The 20,911-nt window shown below is 37.8% G+C and overlaps 1 protein-coding gene across 4 annotated transcripts in view; it reads right to left on the reverse strand.

The window, feature by feature from the left end:
* zeb1b (zinc finger E-box binding homeobox 1b) overlaps positions 1-20,911 on the reverse strand; it is a 76,756-nt gene that overhangs the window by 9,224 nt on the left and 46,621 nt on the right. For all 4 annotated transcript variants that reach the window (XM_067430532.1, XM_067430530.1, XM_067430529.1 and 1 more), the window contains exon 2: positions 9,357-9,524. Coding sequence is in view for 3 of the 4 variants with exons in the window: in XM_067430530.1 (XP_067286631.1) it covers positions 9,357-9,524 (168 nt within the window). In the remaining variant the exon portion in view is untranslated. The remainder of the gene's footprint in view (positions 1-9,356; positions 9,525-20,911) is intronic.

Consider the following 20,911-nt stretch of genomic DNA (forward strand, 5'->3'; position numbering starts at 1 on the left):
GAGTGTCGGAACGATTTAAGAGATCCTGCAATATGTGAGGGAGAAAAACAAAATGAAGAAGGCTTTTTCTGTTTATGTCAGTGTTCTTTTGCTTGTTCTCGCTCTCTTTTTCAGCAGCTCTTTCTGTAGCGCGCTCTACCCCTGTCAGCAGTGATGTCTCCATAAGGGACGCTGATTCACACTGACACTGTTTATTTGTCTGACAAGTAGGATTTTCTCACCACGGTATAGAAGGACGTCCTTCGTTCTATACAAAGAAGACAAATCCTGTCATCAGTGTTATTTTATTTATTTATTATACAGTTTTTAAGTTTACTTTTTTCTCTTGAAAATGTATATTAATTTGACAATATTATAATTATTTATCATCAATTAATGAATTAATGTATTGTAACGCTTATCATTTAAATGTTTATTTAATAAAATATATTCATTAATTATTAATTTTATTAAATTTTACACAGACTGAAATGGCATGAGTAGAGACATTTATTAATTTATTGCATGTATCTAAAATTGGGGTTTAATCCAAATGAATAAAATACATTTAATATAATTTTAAATATATTGCTAATATCTTGTTATTGTTTGCTATTTCCGTCTCATCTTTGTTGTCGTTGATAAAATCAAACCCTCGGCAATCTAACATAAAATTGTCAGTAATTTTGCTGAGCAGAGTAGAACTGCCCATCATGTAAGTAGTCACTAGAATAAAAGGGTAACAGAACTCTATGCAAATGTTATAGATTCATTTGCATATTCATTTAAACTATGCTCTTGGCATTTGCAGACAGAAAAACCATGAACTCATTGAAAAAGATAAACTCTATCATGATCTCAAGTGATTTCAATGGCAAACGTTTCAGCAGGTCCCTCCCAAGCGTTCCTGAGAGGTTTAAATCGTGTTGAAATCTGGGTGTGAGATGTTCCGCTAGTAAAGACACAGATGATTACAAGAGCTCTTGCTCCAAGCTTTGCTTGCCCTGCACTATCCGGCCATTACAGCCTGCTGTTGTCATGACATCACAACACTACTGTAGCCGTGACAATCTCACATTATAAGTGGGCCAGAGATAGACATGAATGTCCTTCGTTCTACACTCAGTCAGATCTTTCACATAACACCATTTCCAAGAAACGTTCACAATCTATGGCTCAACACTTTATTACACATTATTAAAGTCCTGTGACATCTTGTGAGGGACAATATCCCCTCAGGCCTTACAATATTAAACTGTTGACAGAGATTATCTTGTGATTGTACAACAAACTAAAACTTTCTTTGAACAGAAACAAATAAGATACATGTTGTAGTTCAGTGAAGTAGAAAGCACATAGTACATGCGCGTATGATTATATATGACATCCTGACCTTGTGAAACACATTAAGGGTGAAGGTCAGATAAAGTGCATGAGTGCTCTGTGTGATGGGCTTGGTTTGATTTGCGATTGATGCACCAGTTAGCATGCTAGAGCTCAGTCACATGAGTGTCAAAGCTCACCCAGCTCATAGATTTACTTTAACTTGGGACGGTTAACTTGAGAAACGAAAGAAATGTGAACGGAACATCTTGTGAGGTACTGTAAATGTAGTTCCACTATCCATTAAATCCACTAACAAAACGGTTACGGTTGACTATGGCATTCTCACCGCAGCTGAATGTGAAGCAAATCTGATTTTCTGCTCAAATCAGATTTTTCTGTGAGGTTGTTCACATGACCATTTAAATGAAGCCTGTGTCAGATACTGGTTTGAACAGACAGCACTCTGAAACGAATGCACATAAAACAATCTAACCTGAAATGTCCATCAGAAGTAAATAGGTGGAAGTTACACATTGTACATTGATTAATTATAGGGGGAAAGAGATCAACATGAATTAAAAGTGATAATTCGGTTACACTTTATTTTAAGGTGTCAATGTTACAGTGTAATTATTGAAATACTAGGTAATAATAACTGACTACATGTACTTACTTAGTATTAGGGTAGGTTAAGGGTTAGTTGCATGTCATTTTGTATAATGTACCGTTATTACTATGGCAAAGTACATGTAGCATATGTTACACTGTAAACTAAAGTGTTGCTGAGTCATTCTGATTTCGACCTTAATATTTATACAGATATGGTTCCAAATTTTGGGGACAGTAAGATTTTGTTTGAAAAAAAATATCCATGAAGACGCACTGAGGATGCATTAAATTGATAAAAAAAAGTGACAGTAAAGGCATTTTTAATGTTACAAAAGATTTATATTTCAAAATAATGCTGTTACTTTCATAAAAGAATCTTAAATATGTGTTCAAAATCAACTGTGATAATAATAAAAATGCTTCTTGAGCACCAAATCATATATATATATATATTAAAAAAAAAAAAAAAAAAAAAAAAAAAAATATATATATATATATATATATATATATATATATATATATATATATATATATATATATATATATATATATATATATATATATATATATATATATATATATATATATATATATATATATATATATATATATATATTAGGGATGCCACAGTTGTCAATATAATATTGAACCATTCGGTACGGCATTCACGGTTCAATATGCAATTGTGATTTTTTATTTTTTTATTTTGGTTTTGGTTTTGCATGTAGTTTATTATTTAATCTCCATTTTATCTCTATTTTATATTTTATTATTTAACTCCGTTTGAAATATTTCACAGTTTATTTCGGCCCTGTTTGAGTGTGCCTGTGAGTCTTCGCGCTGATATGAGCAAATATCTAATCATATGCACTAAAGTTAGGGGGTGTTTAGCAACGCTTGAAATGCTGGTGTCAGAGAGTTATACTCACAGAACATAGTTATTCACAATCATGAAAGGTCATATTTTTTCATTCAAAGGTTTGCATGCGCTTTAAAGCCTTCCGGGTTAAACATTTCATTTGCGTGCTCATGCACTGTTTTATATGCGCTGAGCGCGCGTACTTAAAGCCTGTCAAACACACGTGATTACTGGACTAAGTAGTCTTATTGAGCTAATACTGTCAAATACACACAAGGTTAACATATATAAACACAGCTGGTTATGTCTAGTGAAAGTAAAATCTGCGTGTCTGTATATGAGATGCGAGCAGGATCGTGAACACTTATCCTTAAAGGGACAGTTCACGTCTAAAATTATCTTAATAAAACAACAAAAGACAAAGAGAAAATCACTCGCTGCTCTCGAATGAAAAAAATAAAAAAATACTTTAAAACATTAGCTTTAATCAATGTATATTTTATATCGAAGACTATGTAGTGTTTTAATTGTACATTTACAATTACAATTTCTACTTAAATGCTGCTGTACAGCTCTGAGCTGCCATTTATGCAGCTCAAATTATGCAGACGAGGACGATTCGGTATGGGTTCAGTAATAGACCATAACCAATAATAATGTACAGATTCTTTTCTGACATCATTTGTCACGTACGTGCTTTGTCGCGGTAGCATACAATGGCAGAGGGAGGCTAGATGCGGGTAGGAGCAATTAAAAATACTCCAACTACGTTAAAAGCCGACATCTGGGCACATTTTGGCTTTTATGAACAACCTGGTAAGCACGACCTGGAGAACACACACACGTGAATAAATCAAAGCTAAGATTTATCAAAACGATTTCTTGGGCACATAAATGTAGCGCGGCAAAACAAATATAAATCTGATAAATTCTCGCACTATATGTTCACGTGTATGTTCATGTTATATGTCCACACATATGTTCATTGTGTGTTGTTGAGCATCTGCGACATACTTTCGGTTTTATTTGTAGTCGTTTTTGCGTTAGCTTGATGAAGAGACTCAGCTGCTCGTCTGTGGCGATGCGTGCTGCGGTAGTGCTGGCATATCTGGTTATGACATGACATTGCCTATAACATGCTCTCACACGTTTATTTTTTACCATTGTTGGGATGAGTCAAATTTACATACGTGGTTTCAACAACCAGAAGCATTTAGACTCTTTAATGCGGCCCATACCATCTCCTAAAATGGCTTTTTACTTTTGTGTATTTGGTCTAAATGCATGTCTTCTGTGCCCAGACTTGAGTTTTGTTTGATACATATATATAATATATACAGTATAAAACATGCACAAGACACCATATTCATGTGTGATTCTGATTTTTATTGTGTGTTTCACAGTGTAGACCATCAGCCAGCACTACATTTCCCAGAATTCACCAGCTTCACTTTTCCTGATTAAAGTTCTGGTGGGATTTCCATGAGTCAGACACTTACAGCACATTCCCCAGTGACCAATTACTCCATCACCATATGCTCAGGCACTTTAAAACCTAGTCAAATATAGAATGTAATCCTTCCCAACAGTAAAAAAATGAGGTAAGCCCATTCACCATGTTCCTTGTTCCATTATGCTAGGTGCCTATGCTCACCGCATTACGTAAATGGCTGATTCCCAATGCCTGTTCGAGAAAAGTGTGGTTAAATTACAGGGGAACAGAGCGGTATGACATTTCGAATTGGATATGCAGCGTCACAATCCATGCGACAGTAATCATGTATTGGTTTACGTTGTATTTACCCCATAAATGACTGCGAGGGGAGCATTTTCATCTCAGAGAACATGAGAGCTGACAGTGAGCGAGCGCCCAGTCATCTGATCGTGAAGAATGAAGTGCGGAAAAGTAGCACGGACGGGGGGGGGAGAAGTAAAAGCGGAGGTTGAGGTAGAGGGGCGTACAAGAATTGTAGCCTTAAAACAAACACAGACAGAGAGACCACAGAGAGTCCGCCGTACTGTCTCTGAGCTAGGTGGTACTCTAAAACAGAGATCGCTGCCAAGATAGAAAGAAAGAAAAAAGAAAATAATGAAAGGTGTGGGGTAGCCTGCAATGGAGAGTGAGAGTTGGACTGATAGTGCTGAACCATTATGGCTAGTGGCTGCTTTACAGCCCAGAGCTCTATGAATGATGGGAAGCTTAGGCAGAGAAATGTATATAACTCAAACGCGACATCTGAGCGCAGAGAACAATGCACATTACATCTCGGCAGACCAATTTCTCTATGTGACACGCCTCCTAATGGCTCGTATATCTGGGCCTCTTGCTGCAACTGAGCCATTGGTAATGGAAAGGCAAAGGCTATGAAATGAGGGAGAAAAGGTGCAACAGGTGCTTGGATCTTGTGATGTAACATGTTAAAAGGAAGAAGACGCAAAGAATTCTGGGAAAACATTAAAGACTTACATTTCATTCAGAGCTCTACAACAAAGAAGCAACAGGCGGACAAAGAAAGTCTACAAAGAGATAAAGGTGGTATGGAGGTAAAAAGAAACATTTCAGCGAGAGAGTAGTCCCTTTCTCTTAACTCGGGTTTCTGTGAAGTGTTTAATGTTTGGAGAGCTCTGCCAAAAACAATGACTTTCTTCTTCACTGAATCTCCATCCTGCAGAGAACCGCCAGAGAAGCCGGGAGAGAGGGATGAATGAATGAATGAATGAATGAATACTGGCAGAAATTAAAATGACAGAGAACTATGAATTTCTGGAGTGAACCTAGAAACGCAGAGTGGAGAGAGTAGAAAATACACGAGGCTGCTGTGCAAGCAGTTGGCGTGGTTATAGCAGCGGTATATTACCTGCCATGATGCCTGCGTCCCGCAACACTAACCTTAACGCACAATAGCATGCTGGTAGCTCACACACAACAGACTTTGTGTTCATCTCTTCCGGCATAAACAATTCGCACACTGCAGGCAATCCATATTAACCCAGGAACAAGAGAAATGTCTTTCATAAAAACGCAAAAGAGCTCTATTGTATCCCAGTGGCCCTCTATCAAGGCTCATTATCCAGCTGAGATTTCATCATCACAATAAAAACTAGGTCTACATTTTCTGAAGGAATTACCTGTGCTTGAAAGGCACCAAAGGAATGGTGGTGAATTTTGTCTCTAAGAGAGATTAAAGTTCACGTTCCCGTAAAATAACAAAAAACCCGGAAGTATAATGATATTAAAGGGTTAGTATACCCAAAAATAAAAATTCTGTCATTAATTACTTAACCTCATGCCATTCTAGACCCGTGAGACCTTCATTCATCTTCGAAATGAAGATATTTTTGTCGCAATCCAATAGCTCAGAAATGGCCACAATGACATTTCCTCTCTCAAGACCCATAAAAGGTACTGAAGACCTCGGAGCGTTATGAATCAGTGTATCGAATCATTATTCGGAAAGCATGTCAAACCGCCAAATTGCTGAAATCACATGACTTTGTCAATCCGAATCATGATTCGATACACTGATTCATAATGGTTTGAAGCTTTACAAATCAGTTTTTTGAAATTGGCCATCACTATATACAGTCTTGTTCAAAATAATAGCAGTACAATGTGACTAACCAGAATAATCAAGGTTTTTCGTATATTTTTTTATTGCTACATGGCAAACAAGTTACCAGTAGGTTCAGTAGATTCTCAGAAAACAAATGAGACCCAGCATTCATGATATGCACGCTCTTAAGGCTGTGCAATTAGGCAATTAGTTGAATTAGTTGAAAGGGGTGTGTTCAAAAAAATAGCAGTGTGGCATTCAATCACTGAGGTCATCAATTTTGTGAAGAAACAGGTGTGAATCAGGTGGCCCCTATTTAAGGATGAAGCCAACACTTGTTGAACATGCATTTGAAAGCTGAGGAAAATGGGTCGTTCAAGACATTGTTCAGAAGAACAGTGTACTTTGATTAAAAAGTTGATTAGAGAGGGGAAAACCTATAAAGAGGTGCAAAAAATGATAGGCTGTTCAGCTAAAATGATCTCCAATGCCTTAAAATGGAGAGCAAAACCAGAGAGATGTGGAAGAAAACGGAAGACAACCATCAAAATGGATAGAAGAATAACCAGAATGGCAAAGGCTCAGCCAATGATCACCTCCAGGATGATCAAAGACAGTCTGGAGTTACCTGTAAGTACTGTGACAGTTAGAAGACGTCTGTGTGAAGCTAATCTATTTTCAAGAATCCCCCGCAAAGTCCCTCTGTTATAAAAAGGCATGTGCAGAAGAGGTTACAATTTGCCAAAGAACACATCAACTGGCCTAAAGAGAAATGGAGGAACATTTTGTGAACTGATGAGAGTAAAATTGTTCTTTTTGGGTCCAAGGGCCACAGGCAGTTTGTGAGACGACCCCCAAACTCTGAATTCAAGCCACAGTACACAGTGAAGACAGTGAAGCATGGAGGTGCAAGCATCATGATATGGGCATGTTTCTCCTACTATGGTGTTGGGCCTATTTATCGCATACCAGGGATCATGGATCAGTTTGCATATGTTAAAATACTTGAAGAGGTCATGTTGCCCTATGCTGAAGAGGACATGCCCTTGAAACGGTTGTTTCAACAAGACAATGACCCAAAACACACTAGTAAACGGGCAAAGTCTTGGTTCCAAACCAACAAAAATAATGTTATGGAGTGGCCAGCCCAATCTCCAGACCTTAATCCAATTGAGAACTTGTGGGGTGATATCAAAAATGCTGTTTCTGAAGCAAAACCAAGAAATGTGAATGAATTGTGGAATGTTGTTAAAGAATCATGGAGTGGAATAACAGCTGAGAGGTGCCACAAGTTGGTTGACTCCATGCCACACAGATGTCAAGCAGTTTTAAAAAACTGTGGTCATACAACTAAATATTAGTTTAGTGATTCACAGGATTGCTAAATCCCAGGAAAAAAAAATGTTTGTACAAAATAGTTTTGAGTTTGTACAGTCAAAGGTAGACACTGCTATTTTTTTGAACACACCCCTTTCAACTAATTGCCCAATTGCACAGCCTTAAGAGCGTGCATATCATGAATGCTGGGTCTCATTTGTTTTCTGACAATCTACTGAACCTACTGGTAACTTGTTTGCCACGTAGCAATAAAAAATATACTAAAAACCTTGATTATTCTGGTTAGTCACATTGTACTGCTATTATTTTGAACAAGACTGTAAGTCATTATTTCGTGTTTTTTTTTTGTGTGCACAAAAACTATTATTGTCATAAAATTATTGTAGAGCCACTGTAGTGAGATGGGCTTTGTAACAACGTCTTTTGTGCCTTTTATGGTTGAGAAAGGAAATGAAGGCCTGTCTGAACCATCGGATTTCAACAAAAATATCTTCATTTGTGTTCCTAAGATGAACGGAGGTCTTACGGGTGTCGAACGACATGAGGGTAAGTAATTAATGACCGAATTCCCATTTCCCAATTTCTGTCTAATGAATTCCCATGATTTCTCCCAATTTTTTTTAAAACATTTTTTTAGTTATTTTAGTCTTAGGTTTTTGTGACATTAGCGAAGTTTCATTGACAAAAAATTCCGTTGTCCATTGCCAATAATATTGAGACAATAAATGAGGCACAGCTCACACAGAAGTCACCAATGTTGGTTGATGTAGCAACTTGAATCAATTGCCAAATCTGTGCAGGAAAATCTTTTGCCCTCTCATGCATGGTTTTCCAGATGCATGGTTTTCTACTGAAATGACTGGATTTTGCCTCGGAAAATTTGCTGAATAATGGTAAATGTGACCGCACCTTAAGAGAGATTAGACTTCATATTTCATGTTGCAATGCCTCCGGGCAACTATTTTGGACATCCAAGACCAAGTCCTACCTACTTAAATGGGGGAATCATGAAATCTCAAAAGCGCTTTCCGATATCACGCTTAAATAACAATTACATAACAAAATCTTACATAAATTGTCCCATAAATGTTGATTTGTATATTCAAATAGTGTTTAGAAAGCTTTTTTTTCAGACTAGACCAGCCAATGCACATGCACAGTCATAAGCACGCGTCTCAAGGTTTACATAGAAAACAGAGCAGCAGTTGCAGTGATGTGATGACTTTACCAATCAGCTATTGACTTATTCCACCATATTTTGAAATGCAGTTTCTCCCCATCCATAAGTAATAGGAGTGCAATAGGGTGAGTTCAGCCTTCTCATAATTTATCGTATAATGTATCTTATTTATTTATACTTTAATTTTGATGACAGTATGTGTGTTTTAGCTTTTAGACACTTTACATCGCAAAACCTTCATGAAAAAGCACGGCGGCTACAATCATGCACAGACGTCTTTGTCTGTTTCATCACGTTTAGCACTGTGTTGAGCATCTTTGCACTTTAAAACAATTTTAAAATAGGCTAACTGTTAAAATATCCTAAATAGGTTCCGTTACATCTAGTTTTTGAACATGTCCTATGTAAACACTCCTTGAGAAACTTTGCTGATGAGGATCAGGTGAGGCAAAATGAGACTCAAAATGCACAGCGTTCTTGATAACGAAATGTCACAACGAGGCAGGCTTACCATCATCCCATCTGCTGTCCGGGTCGGCGGTCCCGTTAGGGTCATCGTCAGGGGCAACGCTGTCACAGTCAGCCCCGTCCAGGAGACTCCCTTCCTCCTCCACAATGTGAAGCTTATCTTCATCGTCTGAGTCTGACTGGCCCTCCAGCACATGACTGTAGTTACTCACTGCAGAGACAGAGAAAACACAACACTTAAAGAGAATGTTAACATATGGAGCCTGCAAATGCTTGCAAACCACATAAGGGTTGATGAAGCCCTCAAGATTTGGAAAGACACTGCTGGTGAAAATGACTACAAGATAGAGCCAGACAAGATTAAAGAGAGACGCAGCAACTCAGATGAAACCAATTGTTGAAACAGAAGAGATGACTGAAGTGATGTAGAGAGATGAAGTGTACTTAAGGGAATAATTCAATTAAATACCAAATAGTAGTAGAGCAGTTCCTGTGTCTTTCAGTGAGCCAATGAAACAAGACAAAGAATCACTCGAGATTGAATCAATAAATCAGAACGGCTTGTGTTAAAACCATTTGTGGGCAAATGGTTCAGTGTGGACATGGTCAGACGCTGTAATCATATCATCTCAAGCATGAAATAATGATCAAGGTGCTGTAATCGTGAGATCATTTACCATACAACACAAGAAACATGTCATTTTATAGATGTGCAACTGGACAAAAAGGCCTTTTGTAACGTTAACTTTTTGAGAAACGAAGCCTGGTTGACCTCCATTTCAGCAGCACAGAGAAAAGAAAGCGAGAGATCGAGCGAAAACACCATTGATTTTCTGTAACAGGCCAGACGACCTTAATTAGTAATGTATGTGTTTGCATGCTAGGCTAAGTGTGATTTGACATTCTATTAAAACAGCGGATGACGGAGTGGTAAGCTCGCCCAACAAGTTCTCATTCGTTAAAGGGAAGTGCTGGCAGGACAAGCCCTCTAATGGAGCATGCATAAATCAAGCGGAGGTTGAACCCTCAGATTTATAAATTCAGCTAAAAGAAAGACAAACATCCAGCACTTCAATATGTCTTGGGTGAAGAGTTTGTGGCCACCTGAGAAATCTGTTTTACTGTTATTGTTCGCTCAAAAATCGAAAATTCTGTCATCATTTACTAACCCGCATGTCAGTCTTTCTTTTGAGGGACAAAAGAAGATATTTTGAAAAATTGATTTGTGTCTATGGTCAATGGGGTCCAAACAGTTGAAGCATTCTTTAAAATATCTTATTTAATATTACATAGTAACAAGTAAATTATGCAATAATTTATGAATCTCCTTTTTGGTTAAAAAATCTCTTTGATTGGTAATTTCCCCCCACCCCACAATACAAATATTTACACGTTAAATGTACATGACACAAAAGACTGGCAGTGATTATCATGGTTATATGTTCGAAACATTGTTGACCACACATAGCAGCATAGCAGATGTGTACTTTTTCAGGGGAAAGAAATAGGTTTGCAGAAGAGCCTTCCTCTCCGTCCTCCTCTATCCATTTCTCTCGCTATTCTCGCTCTCCGTCATTCTTCTGTTCCACTCATCTAAGTACCTCTCTCCGGCCAAATCAATTTTCCTTTGAGAGGAGCAAAGTCAGCAGAGGGGCTGGCCATAGATTCACACACACACACACACACACACACACACACACACACACACACACACACACACACACACACACACACACACACACACACACACACACACACACACACACACACACACACACACACACACACACACACACTATATCTCTCTTCTACTGGGCTTATCTGGCACATTTACATTCAGCTGATTTTGTGCTTTTTGTTGCACTCTTTAACCAACTCTCTCTCTCTCTCTCTCGCTCTTCCTCTCACACTCTCAATCTTCTTTTATTTCTCTGGCCTGTACTTTCATTCTCCACCTGTTCTGGGCATGTACAAACCTCTTAACCCCTTTCTTTCTCTCTATCTCACACTCCATCTTTGGTTTTAAGGTCATGGATCACAGCAAAGACCTGTGGCGTGCCTGAAAGTAGAATCTCAAACATGCGACGTGAGTGAAAAACTCTGTCTGTAGCTAAATGAATTTTTTTTTTTTTGACAATCATAAAGATAGACCCATCGCTCACTAGCCACAAGTTCTGTCAAACCTATCCGAGTGATGCACGGATCACCACAACAGTCAATTCGGTGTACTGTGAAGGAGATGCTACCAATCTCATCAGGCTGTTCAGCCAAGGGAAGCAAACAGTGCGGCTAGTCAGCAGAAGACAGAAGTAAAGGGACAGCAGAGAGTGTGTGAGCTCACTGTGAATGATCCATGACAAACAGCCACGAGCCTTGTTCCGCTGTTCCACATGAGAGATTTCATTACAGCCTTTAGGAGGTACACACAGGAAAAGTGACTAAACAAACGCTTTACCAAGAAAGGAATAGCTCACATTATGCTAGAGCTGTAAACTAAAACTGTGTGAAGGCACGGGAAGAACAAACTGTACTAAAAAAACACATAAAACATTCAACATCTTTACCTTAAAATAGAGGTTAGAGGCCAGCGTCCAAGAAAATTCAGCTTTGCCATCACAGGAATAAATTAATACATTATATTTTAAAAGATATTACCAAAGAAAACGGAATATCCACAGCGAAGATTAGAGTACATTTTTAGAAATGTTCACAATATTACTGTTTACTGTATTTTTGATACAATAAATGCAGACTTGGTGAGCATGAGAGACTAAACATTAATACAACTGCCTTTATATTGTAGAAAGAAGGTTCCTCACAAGGCAATCAACATTAGATGACCAACATATGTTTCAAAACCCTGTTATAGAGAAAGAACAGGAAATGATGCGGAAAGGGATACTGAACTACAGCTCATTGTATTTTTAGCATGTGCACTAACCACCAGGCTAAGGCTCTACTATTACTCAGTTATATAAACATTATCTCTCAAAATATCACATATACTTGTCCAAATACAAACATTGACATGCCACCAAAACCTTCAATGGTCTTTGCATGTGTTGTCGGCACGCACAGCACTATGAATATGTCAAGTCAGCCTTTGAAACCATTAGCCTAATGAGTCTGCATTCCTACTGGTCAATCAGTTTTCCAGCTAAGCCTCATCTATGGATTTTACAATCAACCTAGTGAGGTGATATGTTGACTGGGCAAAAACTGGACTCCAATCTGCCACTCTATACCTGTATGATAAAGCCTGTATTCCAAGAACTCCAGGTGATTCTCTGAAGCAAACACATTCTAAACAACTTAATGCCCCCTAGGGCACGCTGACATGTGTCAAGTCACACACATAAATGTCTATTAAAGAGTTCCCTAACATACACAACTCAAATCACCTGGGTAGCTCAAATGCTTGTTAGCTGTACAGTACATCAAATATGGAGATTTTAAATGAATTGAACTTTCTGCCATCTAAACTCCAGCTCAGATAAATGACACACGAGACTCTGAGGCAGACAAGAATTATTGATTTGTCATTTAGGAAGGTGAGCTGCAGGTTTCCCTCGAGTCTTTGCCACTAAGAACGTTCTCATCTGCTACTTGCCCTCTCAATCTCTATGTAGAGGTTATTCAAGCACAAGCAAGACGTGATTTAGACGAGTAGTATGTTACTGGTTAAAAATCTGGACAGATATTAATATTTAATACTTTTTTATATAATAAAAATATATAGCAAATTAATTTGAAATGCTACATCTGAAATGTGGCATCTAAACATTATAATTTAGATTCATTTTAAGGTAATCCTACCAACCCCAAATTTTTGAATGCTATATATACTATAACAACCGATACCGATCTATGGTATATTGTGCACCCCTAATGCGTTGAAGACATGGATGTCGCGAGAATTTAAACTATCTGACCTTTTTATAGTTTGCCATTCTGCGAAGATACATAGAATAAGTCAGTACGAATCAAATGTGCTAAGAGAAGTGCGTTAAATCTTTCAGGGGTGTCTCTCTTCTGGAACACTCTGCAGAACATATTAATCATTGTGGCCTGTGGTGTAAGAAAATAATCACTGGGGCACACTGATACCTCGCTCAGGATTCTGTTCGTGGGATTTATCACCAATGAAGGGATCTTGAGGGGGGCACAAGAGCAGTAAATTACAGCATGCTTTCCTCTTCACAGCGACAGCCACGTTTACCTCCCAGAGTCCTGAGCCTTGCATTTTCTGGTCTTTTTTACTTTTGTATGGAAAGTAACTGGTTGTATACCTGTAAGTCTGCCCGAATCAACAAATGACAACACAAGGTGGATGATCTCTACAAAAAAACCTTAATGTTCTCTAATCGGGTTTCCACTGCAAACATAGCTGTCTCTAGGACTTACGAATGTGTTTTTTTCCCAAAAAGCTATCTTTGCGGCGAGAGAATGGGTGTTTGTTTTAGAAGGAGGCTACAGTAAAAATGGATAGTTGGGTTTTTTCACTCGTTTGTTCGTCCAGGAGTGAGAGTGCTTCTAGTTCGCTCCTCCAACCCTGGTGAGAGAAGCTATGCGTGGAATGTCCAATCATAACACTCTCCCTGAGTGGCTGGACCATAACGACAGATCGCTGTGTCGGCTTTTTTTTTTATATACCTTCATTACAACACATACTGCACTGTTGCTTTTCAGCTGCAAAGACTAATTAGTGGTGCATTTTACTGTTGCTCACTCTAGCTTTAGCGATTTAAACAAACCTCTAAATATTAAACTTTGGATGCGTCTCTCACCATCTGTAATCTGGACTTGAATGATTCCTGAAATCATGCATTTTGATGAGAATAGGTTTGCTGTTACTTTTCTAAGAGATTTGACGGATAATTCTTGTCTGGAGGATGATAAATTCGATCCCATACATGTACTTTGAAGGGTGTACCTGAGGACTGATTTGGGCCAATAAGCAAACTACTAGCCCCCAACCATGAACACTTTAGCAACCTCAAAGGAATGCCTAAGCTACCACTGAGAAAATGCAATGCCTGATCACCCACCAAGAACAGCCTAGCAACTGCATAGCAATGCCTTAGGAACCACCTAGAACATGCTAGCAAAACCACCCCTAACACCTTCATAAATTTAGTCCTAATCCTGTACCTTTACTTACCCCTAAACCTAAAAAAAAACAATAAAAAAAACAAATACAAACAGAGGGAAAACCTGATGTAGGAGCACCTAACCCTGGTGAGCCTCATAATAAACATAATAACCTTGTGAGCCACCCACATAATAAACTGTAAACTTGTCCCTCAAATCTGATTGGTTGATTGCAATATTGTTCCAGGATCAACAAAGAACCCACCAGGAACACACAACTCAACTGCATAGCAATGTCATAGCATGCCCCCAAAACACACTAGTAAATGCATTGCACGTTTGCAACCCCATAGAAAGCACCTAACTAGAAAAGTAAGAGCATAGCAACGCCTTGGCAACCACTCAGAACTTTTTAACAACCACATAGTGAAAATCTGGTAAGCCCTGCACAAGCCATTTTGTAATATGAGTACCATGAGAGGATGATGGGAAATCAAACCTGCGGAGTGAATGGATCCTGTTTCTGTCAATAACTGTAAAATTTGTAAAGTAGCAGCTCTAACTGTACAACACATAGCTGGATTTGTGATAGTGTGTAGTATGTATCCATACTGAAGCAGTGTTGGAGGAATGAAGACACACCCTGCGCTAGAACTGAGCTATATATAAACCAAAGCTTCAATACACACAAACACGCTTATCATTAGCTAGCAGTGTTTGAAAACTGAAAAATAACAATGCATAACTAGAAAAGTGTAGTAAACCCTTCTGGACCATACCTGCTCTGACTGACTAGTAATACTTTATTACAAACAAACTTTTCACTGGCAAACACACACACACACACACATACGTATAATGTGTCACAGGCTTCAAACCACATCCCCACCCAGCATTCTTTTCTCTCGCACACACTCTAACCACAACAAGACAGAGCCATTACATCAAACAAAAGCCTGTCACCGCACACATCTCTGTGCGTCTGGGGAGTGTGCAAACCCACTCCTGAGAAAGAATTGGATTCCACATGCGGCCTGTATCATTATGTTTCTGTTCTCAGTTTTCAGTGGCTGGGCTTTGGGCTGCACACTCTGCTTTGGGCTGTAGGGGGCAACCTGTTCCCTAGGAGATGTCAAAGAGGCAACAGAGGCAGATGAAACACAGCATGGCCCAGTTTGTAAAACATTTAGCATTCATGTGATGTGCATCTCTGTCCTGATGTCAGAGGGGGAGAGAGATGGGGAAATTAGGATGAACCAATATTAAAATTAAGGCTGAGATCAATAAGCCAATAATTATTTTCATGTCACAGCCTGATAAAAAATGGAATCTAAAAAAAAAAAAAAAAATCACTAATATTTATAAAAAATGTAAATAAAATCAGTAGTGTTAAGGATCAACTACTTAATTTAGTATGTAAAAATATAGAAAATGGTTAGTTTTCTGAAATAAAAAACTAAAAAGTGGAAAGTGCAGTTCGAGGAGTTATAGGATAAAATACGCCTCTTAAACGTAAAATATTTACTTTTATATTTACCTCTTTTTAGTTGTGATAGTGCCTCAGTTCATATTACATTCACACTGTTTTAGGATACCAGTACAATTGAATAATATTATTACTGTTATTATTAATATTATATTATCATTATCATTAATTCATTAATATTTTTTATGTTTTAAAGGGAACGTTCTCCCAAAAATGAAAATTGATTCTGATTAGACCCCATTGACATGCATTATAAGAGCAATAGTTGGAGTTAACAATCTTAATTTGTGTTCTACTGAAGAAACAAACACACTTACATCTTAGATGCCCTGGGCTAAGCAGATAAACATCAAATTTTCATTTCTGGGTGACCTATCCCTTTAACTAATAATTTAAAAAGGATTAGTTATTTAAACCTGTTTTTCTCAAAATTCCGTTCCTAAAAATCATAGCGATCAGCCGACTTCAGATAACCATAACTTTTGTTTCAGATAAGTCATGAAATAAATAAATAAAAATATTTGAAAAGAACTTGACGCCAGCTTTCATGGTATCAAAATCTATAAAAGGTAAAATTTCACCATGTGATGGGTTTTCGTAGATCACAACACAATTATGGAAATGAAGGCAGAAATATATACCTGTTGTAAATTGTAATTGCACTGTAAAATATAAACAATAATAAAACGAATGATCAAGGAAAGTATATATAAGTTTATATTTAAACCTGTTTGCTGCAAGAGCACCATGGCTCAGCATATAGGCTACAGCCGCGAATTACAATAATATTCACACTCCTACATCTCATTCTCCTTGCTTTCCCATTCTTTCCTTCCCACTTCCTGCCCTCTGGGAGTCAGTACACACATGTCATGGATGGCAGTGGCGCCACTTGTCCCTGCTAAGAGCGTCACTTCACAAGTGCATCATTATCCAGCCAATGCTAAGAAGCTAATTAGTCGCAGCAGGCTGTCTCTATTCATTGAGGAAGAGTACATGTCAAGCACAAACACATTGCTAATGTACACTTAGCTTGACTGCAGGTTCATATGAGTGATAAAAGTGCTAACACTGATGTGCTAAGAGAAGGAATGCATAGCGAGGAATACATGCATGTTAGTGTGTGTGTGTGTGTGTGTGTGTGTGTGTGTGTGTGTGTGTGTGTGTGTGTGTGTGTGTGTTTGAGCAAGTGTGACTTTGAGAATTCACGAGGTGTGTCTGGCCTTCACATGAGAGTATGTGAGTGTATTTTGAGCTAATCTTGCTCAGCGCAACTGGGTTCTTCTAAATAAGGTCAGAGAGCTCGGTCATACCTGCACTATGATAACAGACCGCACAGCTTCAGTTCGCCAGCTCTTACTTTAGCATGTTTATGTTTGAGGTAAGACTGACTCCATTCACAGGCATAATGCTCTCTCATACATGTGGTGATTGGCTTGGGACTAATTTAAACTCTAAGCTAAGTGTCCGAGAGTGCATTATACCGGTAAGTGTGAGATTCATGGCAGTGCATTACCTGTTAGTGAAAGCATGGGCGGTATGTTGTGGCACTCGTGCATTATCAGAGCCTGCTCTGTGTCTGTGCAGTGCTAGACTTTGTGTCTGTTAGTGTGTTTTTGTGCTTCACCGGTCTGTAGATATAAAGAGGAAACATCTGTCGTGCCTGCTGGGTAGTCAGTCAGTCTTGTACCTGCAGATATGGTTCACTAACCTGAACCTTCCTTCATACAGTTTCACTACCCCCCCATCCTCCATCAGGTCCCCCCATCAGATTTTCAGATTTGCCTCCCTCTCTCCTCATACTTGTCTTCACACAAAGGTTCAGTGCCGCCCATGGTCAGCACACTGGATTTAGACGCTAACATAACACACTTTGTTTAGGGTGGGAAAGTCCCATCGTCAAGGTAACCCTACCTAAATTAACACATGAAAGCACCAAACTGTTGTATGAGAACATACAGACATGACCACACTCCTGTGTCAACAGGAAATGGGGATTTCTCTCTCTCCAACTCTCCAACAGATGAATTATATACGTTAAATACATATATTTATATTTTCAGTCATCAGGCCACAGGCTTTTTCTGCATTTGTTTGGAAGGGGAAAATGTGAACAATTCTCTGAAATGGATTTAAAGGCACAATATGTACGTTTTTTGATCAAAATATCCAAAAACCACTAGGACAATGTTATATATTTTGTTGACTTGTGTACTTACATTATCTCAAATGTTTCCAACAATGTTTAAATTAAGAGAAATAAGCAATTTTAACCATACTGAGAAGTGTCGGAACAACACTGAGAAGTGTTGCTTCGCCTATCAGTGTCACCATAGCCGTGTAACCCTCGATTTCTCGGTTTTATTTTGTAGAAACCTAGAAACCTTGGAAAGACCAAAGAGACTTAAGCTGCTGTCCGTAACTTTTTTTTGTGTTTTTTGTGTTCATGAGACTGTACAACACGAATCTATTTTTCAAGCCGCGTTTTTGTCTTACCCTGAATCATTATGGTACGCTTATAATAAGTATTTATATTGGGACTATTTCAGGCCAGACTGGTAGGTACCGCTGCGGAGGAGCACAGTCCCTGCGTGATCCACCATAGACATAAACAGAGAGAAGTAGCTCTGGCTGCAATGTTCTTCCACAAGATGCATGCAGTTCTGTTTATTAACCAGAACTGTTTATTTATTGCAAAAAGTTATGAACTGCAGCTTTAATCTATGATGTGTTTTATTAGACAGGTGAGCAACTGTTTGGATACATTCATAGACAGAAAACTGTGAAAAAGTTTGGTATAGCGCAGCATATTTAATCTTACTGTTTAAATCTTGTTTTCTTGATTTACTGTGAGCACCATGTTTTACCATGCCTACCGGTAATATCGATCTAGCATACTGTAGTGTGCAACAAGTGTCTCATAGTAGCCAAGCGAATGCATAGAGTAGCATTATTTAATAATATAAAACAGTGCTGTGTTACCTTACATATGCATGAACAGAAGAAGCGGAAGCACTCATCTGCAGAATAATAAAAGCTCAACTCGAGCTCCAAAGGCTTTCAGCCCCACCCTGCTTCATACGACAGTAACATTAATAAATCTTAAATACCCCATACAAAACTAAAATATATTGCAGTCTATTGGAAAATATCATGTAATACATTAGGCAATATATTCACATATATGGGATTGAATATTTATATTATCCAATATATTGCAATATATGAAAGCGGCAATCATTTGTATATTTTGCAATATATTACAGGAATATATAATATATTGTATAATACCATCAATATATTATTCCATGTATTTACAATATATTATAATATATTTCAAGTAATATATTGGTAAATAAATTTTTTCTTTCGTAAGGGACATTAGCTCATCTATGAATATGATTTCTGCCCGAGTCCTGTCGGAGTCTTTTCCACTGACTGTAGAGGTGAAGACAACAACTCTCTTGAGTCATTAAGCTACGCCTTGAATACATTTTGAATAAGCAACCTCTAGCAGCGAAAATTACATATTGTGCCTTTAAGTATCTTAACCGATTCTCCTATAGCAGTGAAATTAAATCGAGAATTATAACGGAAACGTATTTTTCTCCTGAGAAAAACGTCTTCCTCTACATCAACATCTTCAACCAAATGCTATATATTTCAAAAGAAACATTTCTCAACCAGTTCTTTCAAAACCAAACTATCTGAGTTGCAATACTTTTTATATTTATAAATTTTAATTTCTCTTAAGCATTAGAATTTATGTGGGAAAAACTCTTGAGCTATAAAAGAGAAACCCCTGAGCTATAAAATGTTCCTCTGTGTACAAGATTCCCTGTTTGGTGGTTTTTCCAGACATGTAATAGTGTCTGCTCACTCTCTTGGACACAAACACTGTCCAAAAGTTTTAATCTATGAAATGATCGATAAAAGAATGAGTGAATATGCCAGTGGTGTCTAGACAAAACATTGAACAGTCTGTCTGACTGGCTAACTCAACTAAACTGAACAACACGCATATACACTTACTTATGCACAAATCCAAACCAACACACAATGTGACTCAGATACCATTAGTCATTTTAAGAGCTTCAGAGTATATTTGTCAGTGTTTGTGTGTGTGTGTGTGTGTGTGTGTGTGTGTGTGTGTGTGTGTGTGTGCGCGCGTGTGTGTACATGCAGGGCATTTCCCAAACAGCACATCGATTTAGTCAGTCAAAGACAAAAAGGACAGAATGCTTTGTTATGAAGACAACATAATCATATTAAAACAGTATTATAAAGAGATTTGAATCCTGAATGCTTTATATCAAGTTGATTTGTTCCAATTATAATCCAGTGTAATTTTATAATTTTTATACTTTTTTTTAATACTTTACGTCTTTTTATATATATTTAAAATTTGCTTTTTTTTTACATTTCGGTTTTCATTTTAATTTTAGTAAAATGCTTAGTCAGTTTATTATGTGTATTTGCCATTTTATTATTATTATCTAAACTATTATTTCAGTTTTAAATTTGGTAATTTTAGTACTTCAACTTATTTCAGTTAGTTGCCCCACGTCAATATTGTATTCTATTTTTATTTATTTAATATACTATTTATATTTCAGCTTTATTTCAATGACCAAAGATGATAGTTTTAGTTAACAACACTAAAACGCCTAAAATAACAGCTATGATGACATCAGTAAAATACAGCATTTTGATTGGCTGGTGCTTTTCTCTCACAGTTTCTCTTTTTAATGTAGTACATCTAGGCTGAAAACACCTTAAACCGGATTAAACTGGTCTGTGGTCCAGACCGAAAGGAGGCCCACTCGCAGTCTCAGCTGTTGGATTGTGGGAACAGGTGAAGTGTCCAGCAAGGATGACTATTCTTGTTAACGGGGTGCTGGGGATGGGGGAGGGGGAAACAGATAAGCAGTCCTGTTTTTTCCGACAAAAATAGTCAAAATAACATCATTCAGAGGCATTTGATCTGTGAGAGATTGGGCTGTGAGTATATGCAGCAGTTA

This window comes from Pseudorasbora parva, chromosome 21 (genome assembly GCF_024679245.1).
Source record: "Pseudorasbora parva isolate DD20220531a chromosome 21, ASM2467924v1, whole genome shotgun sequence".
Taxonomy (NCBI): Eukaryota; Metazoa; Chordata; class Actinopteri; order Cypriniformes; family Gobionidae; genus Pseudorasbora; species Pseudorasbora parva.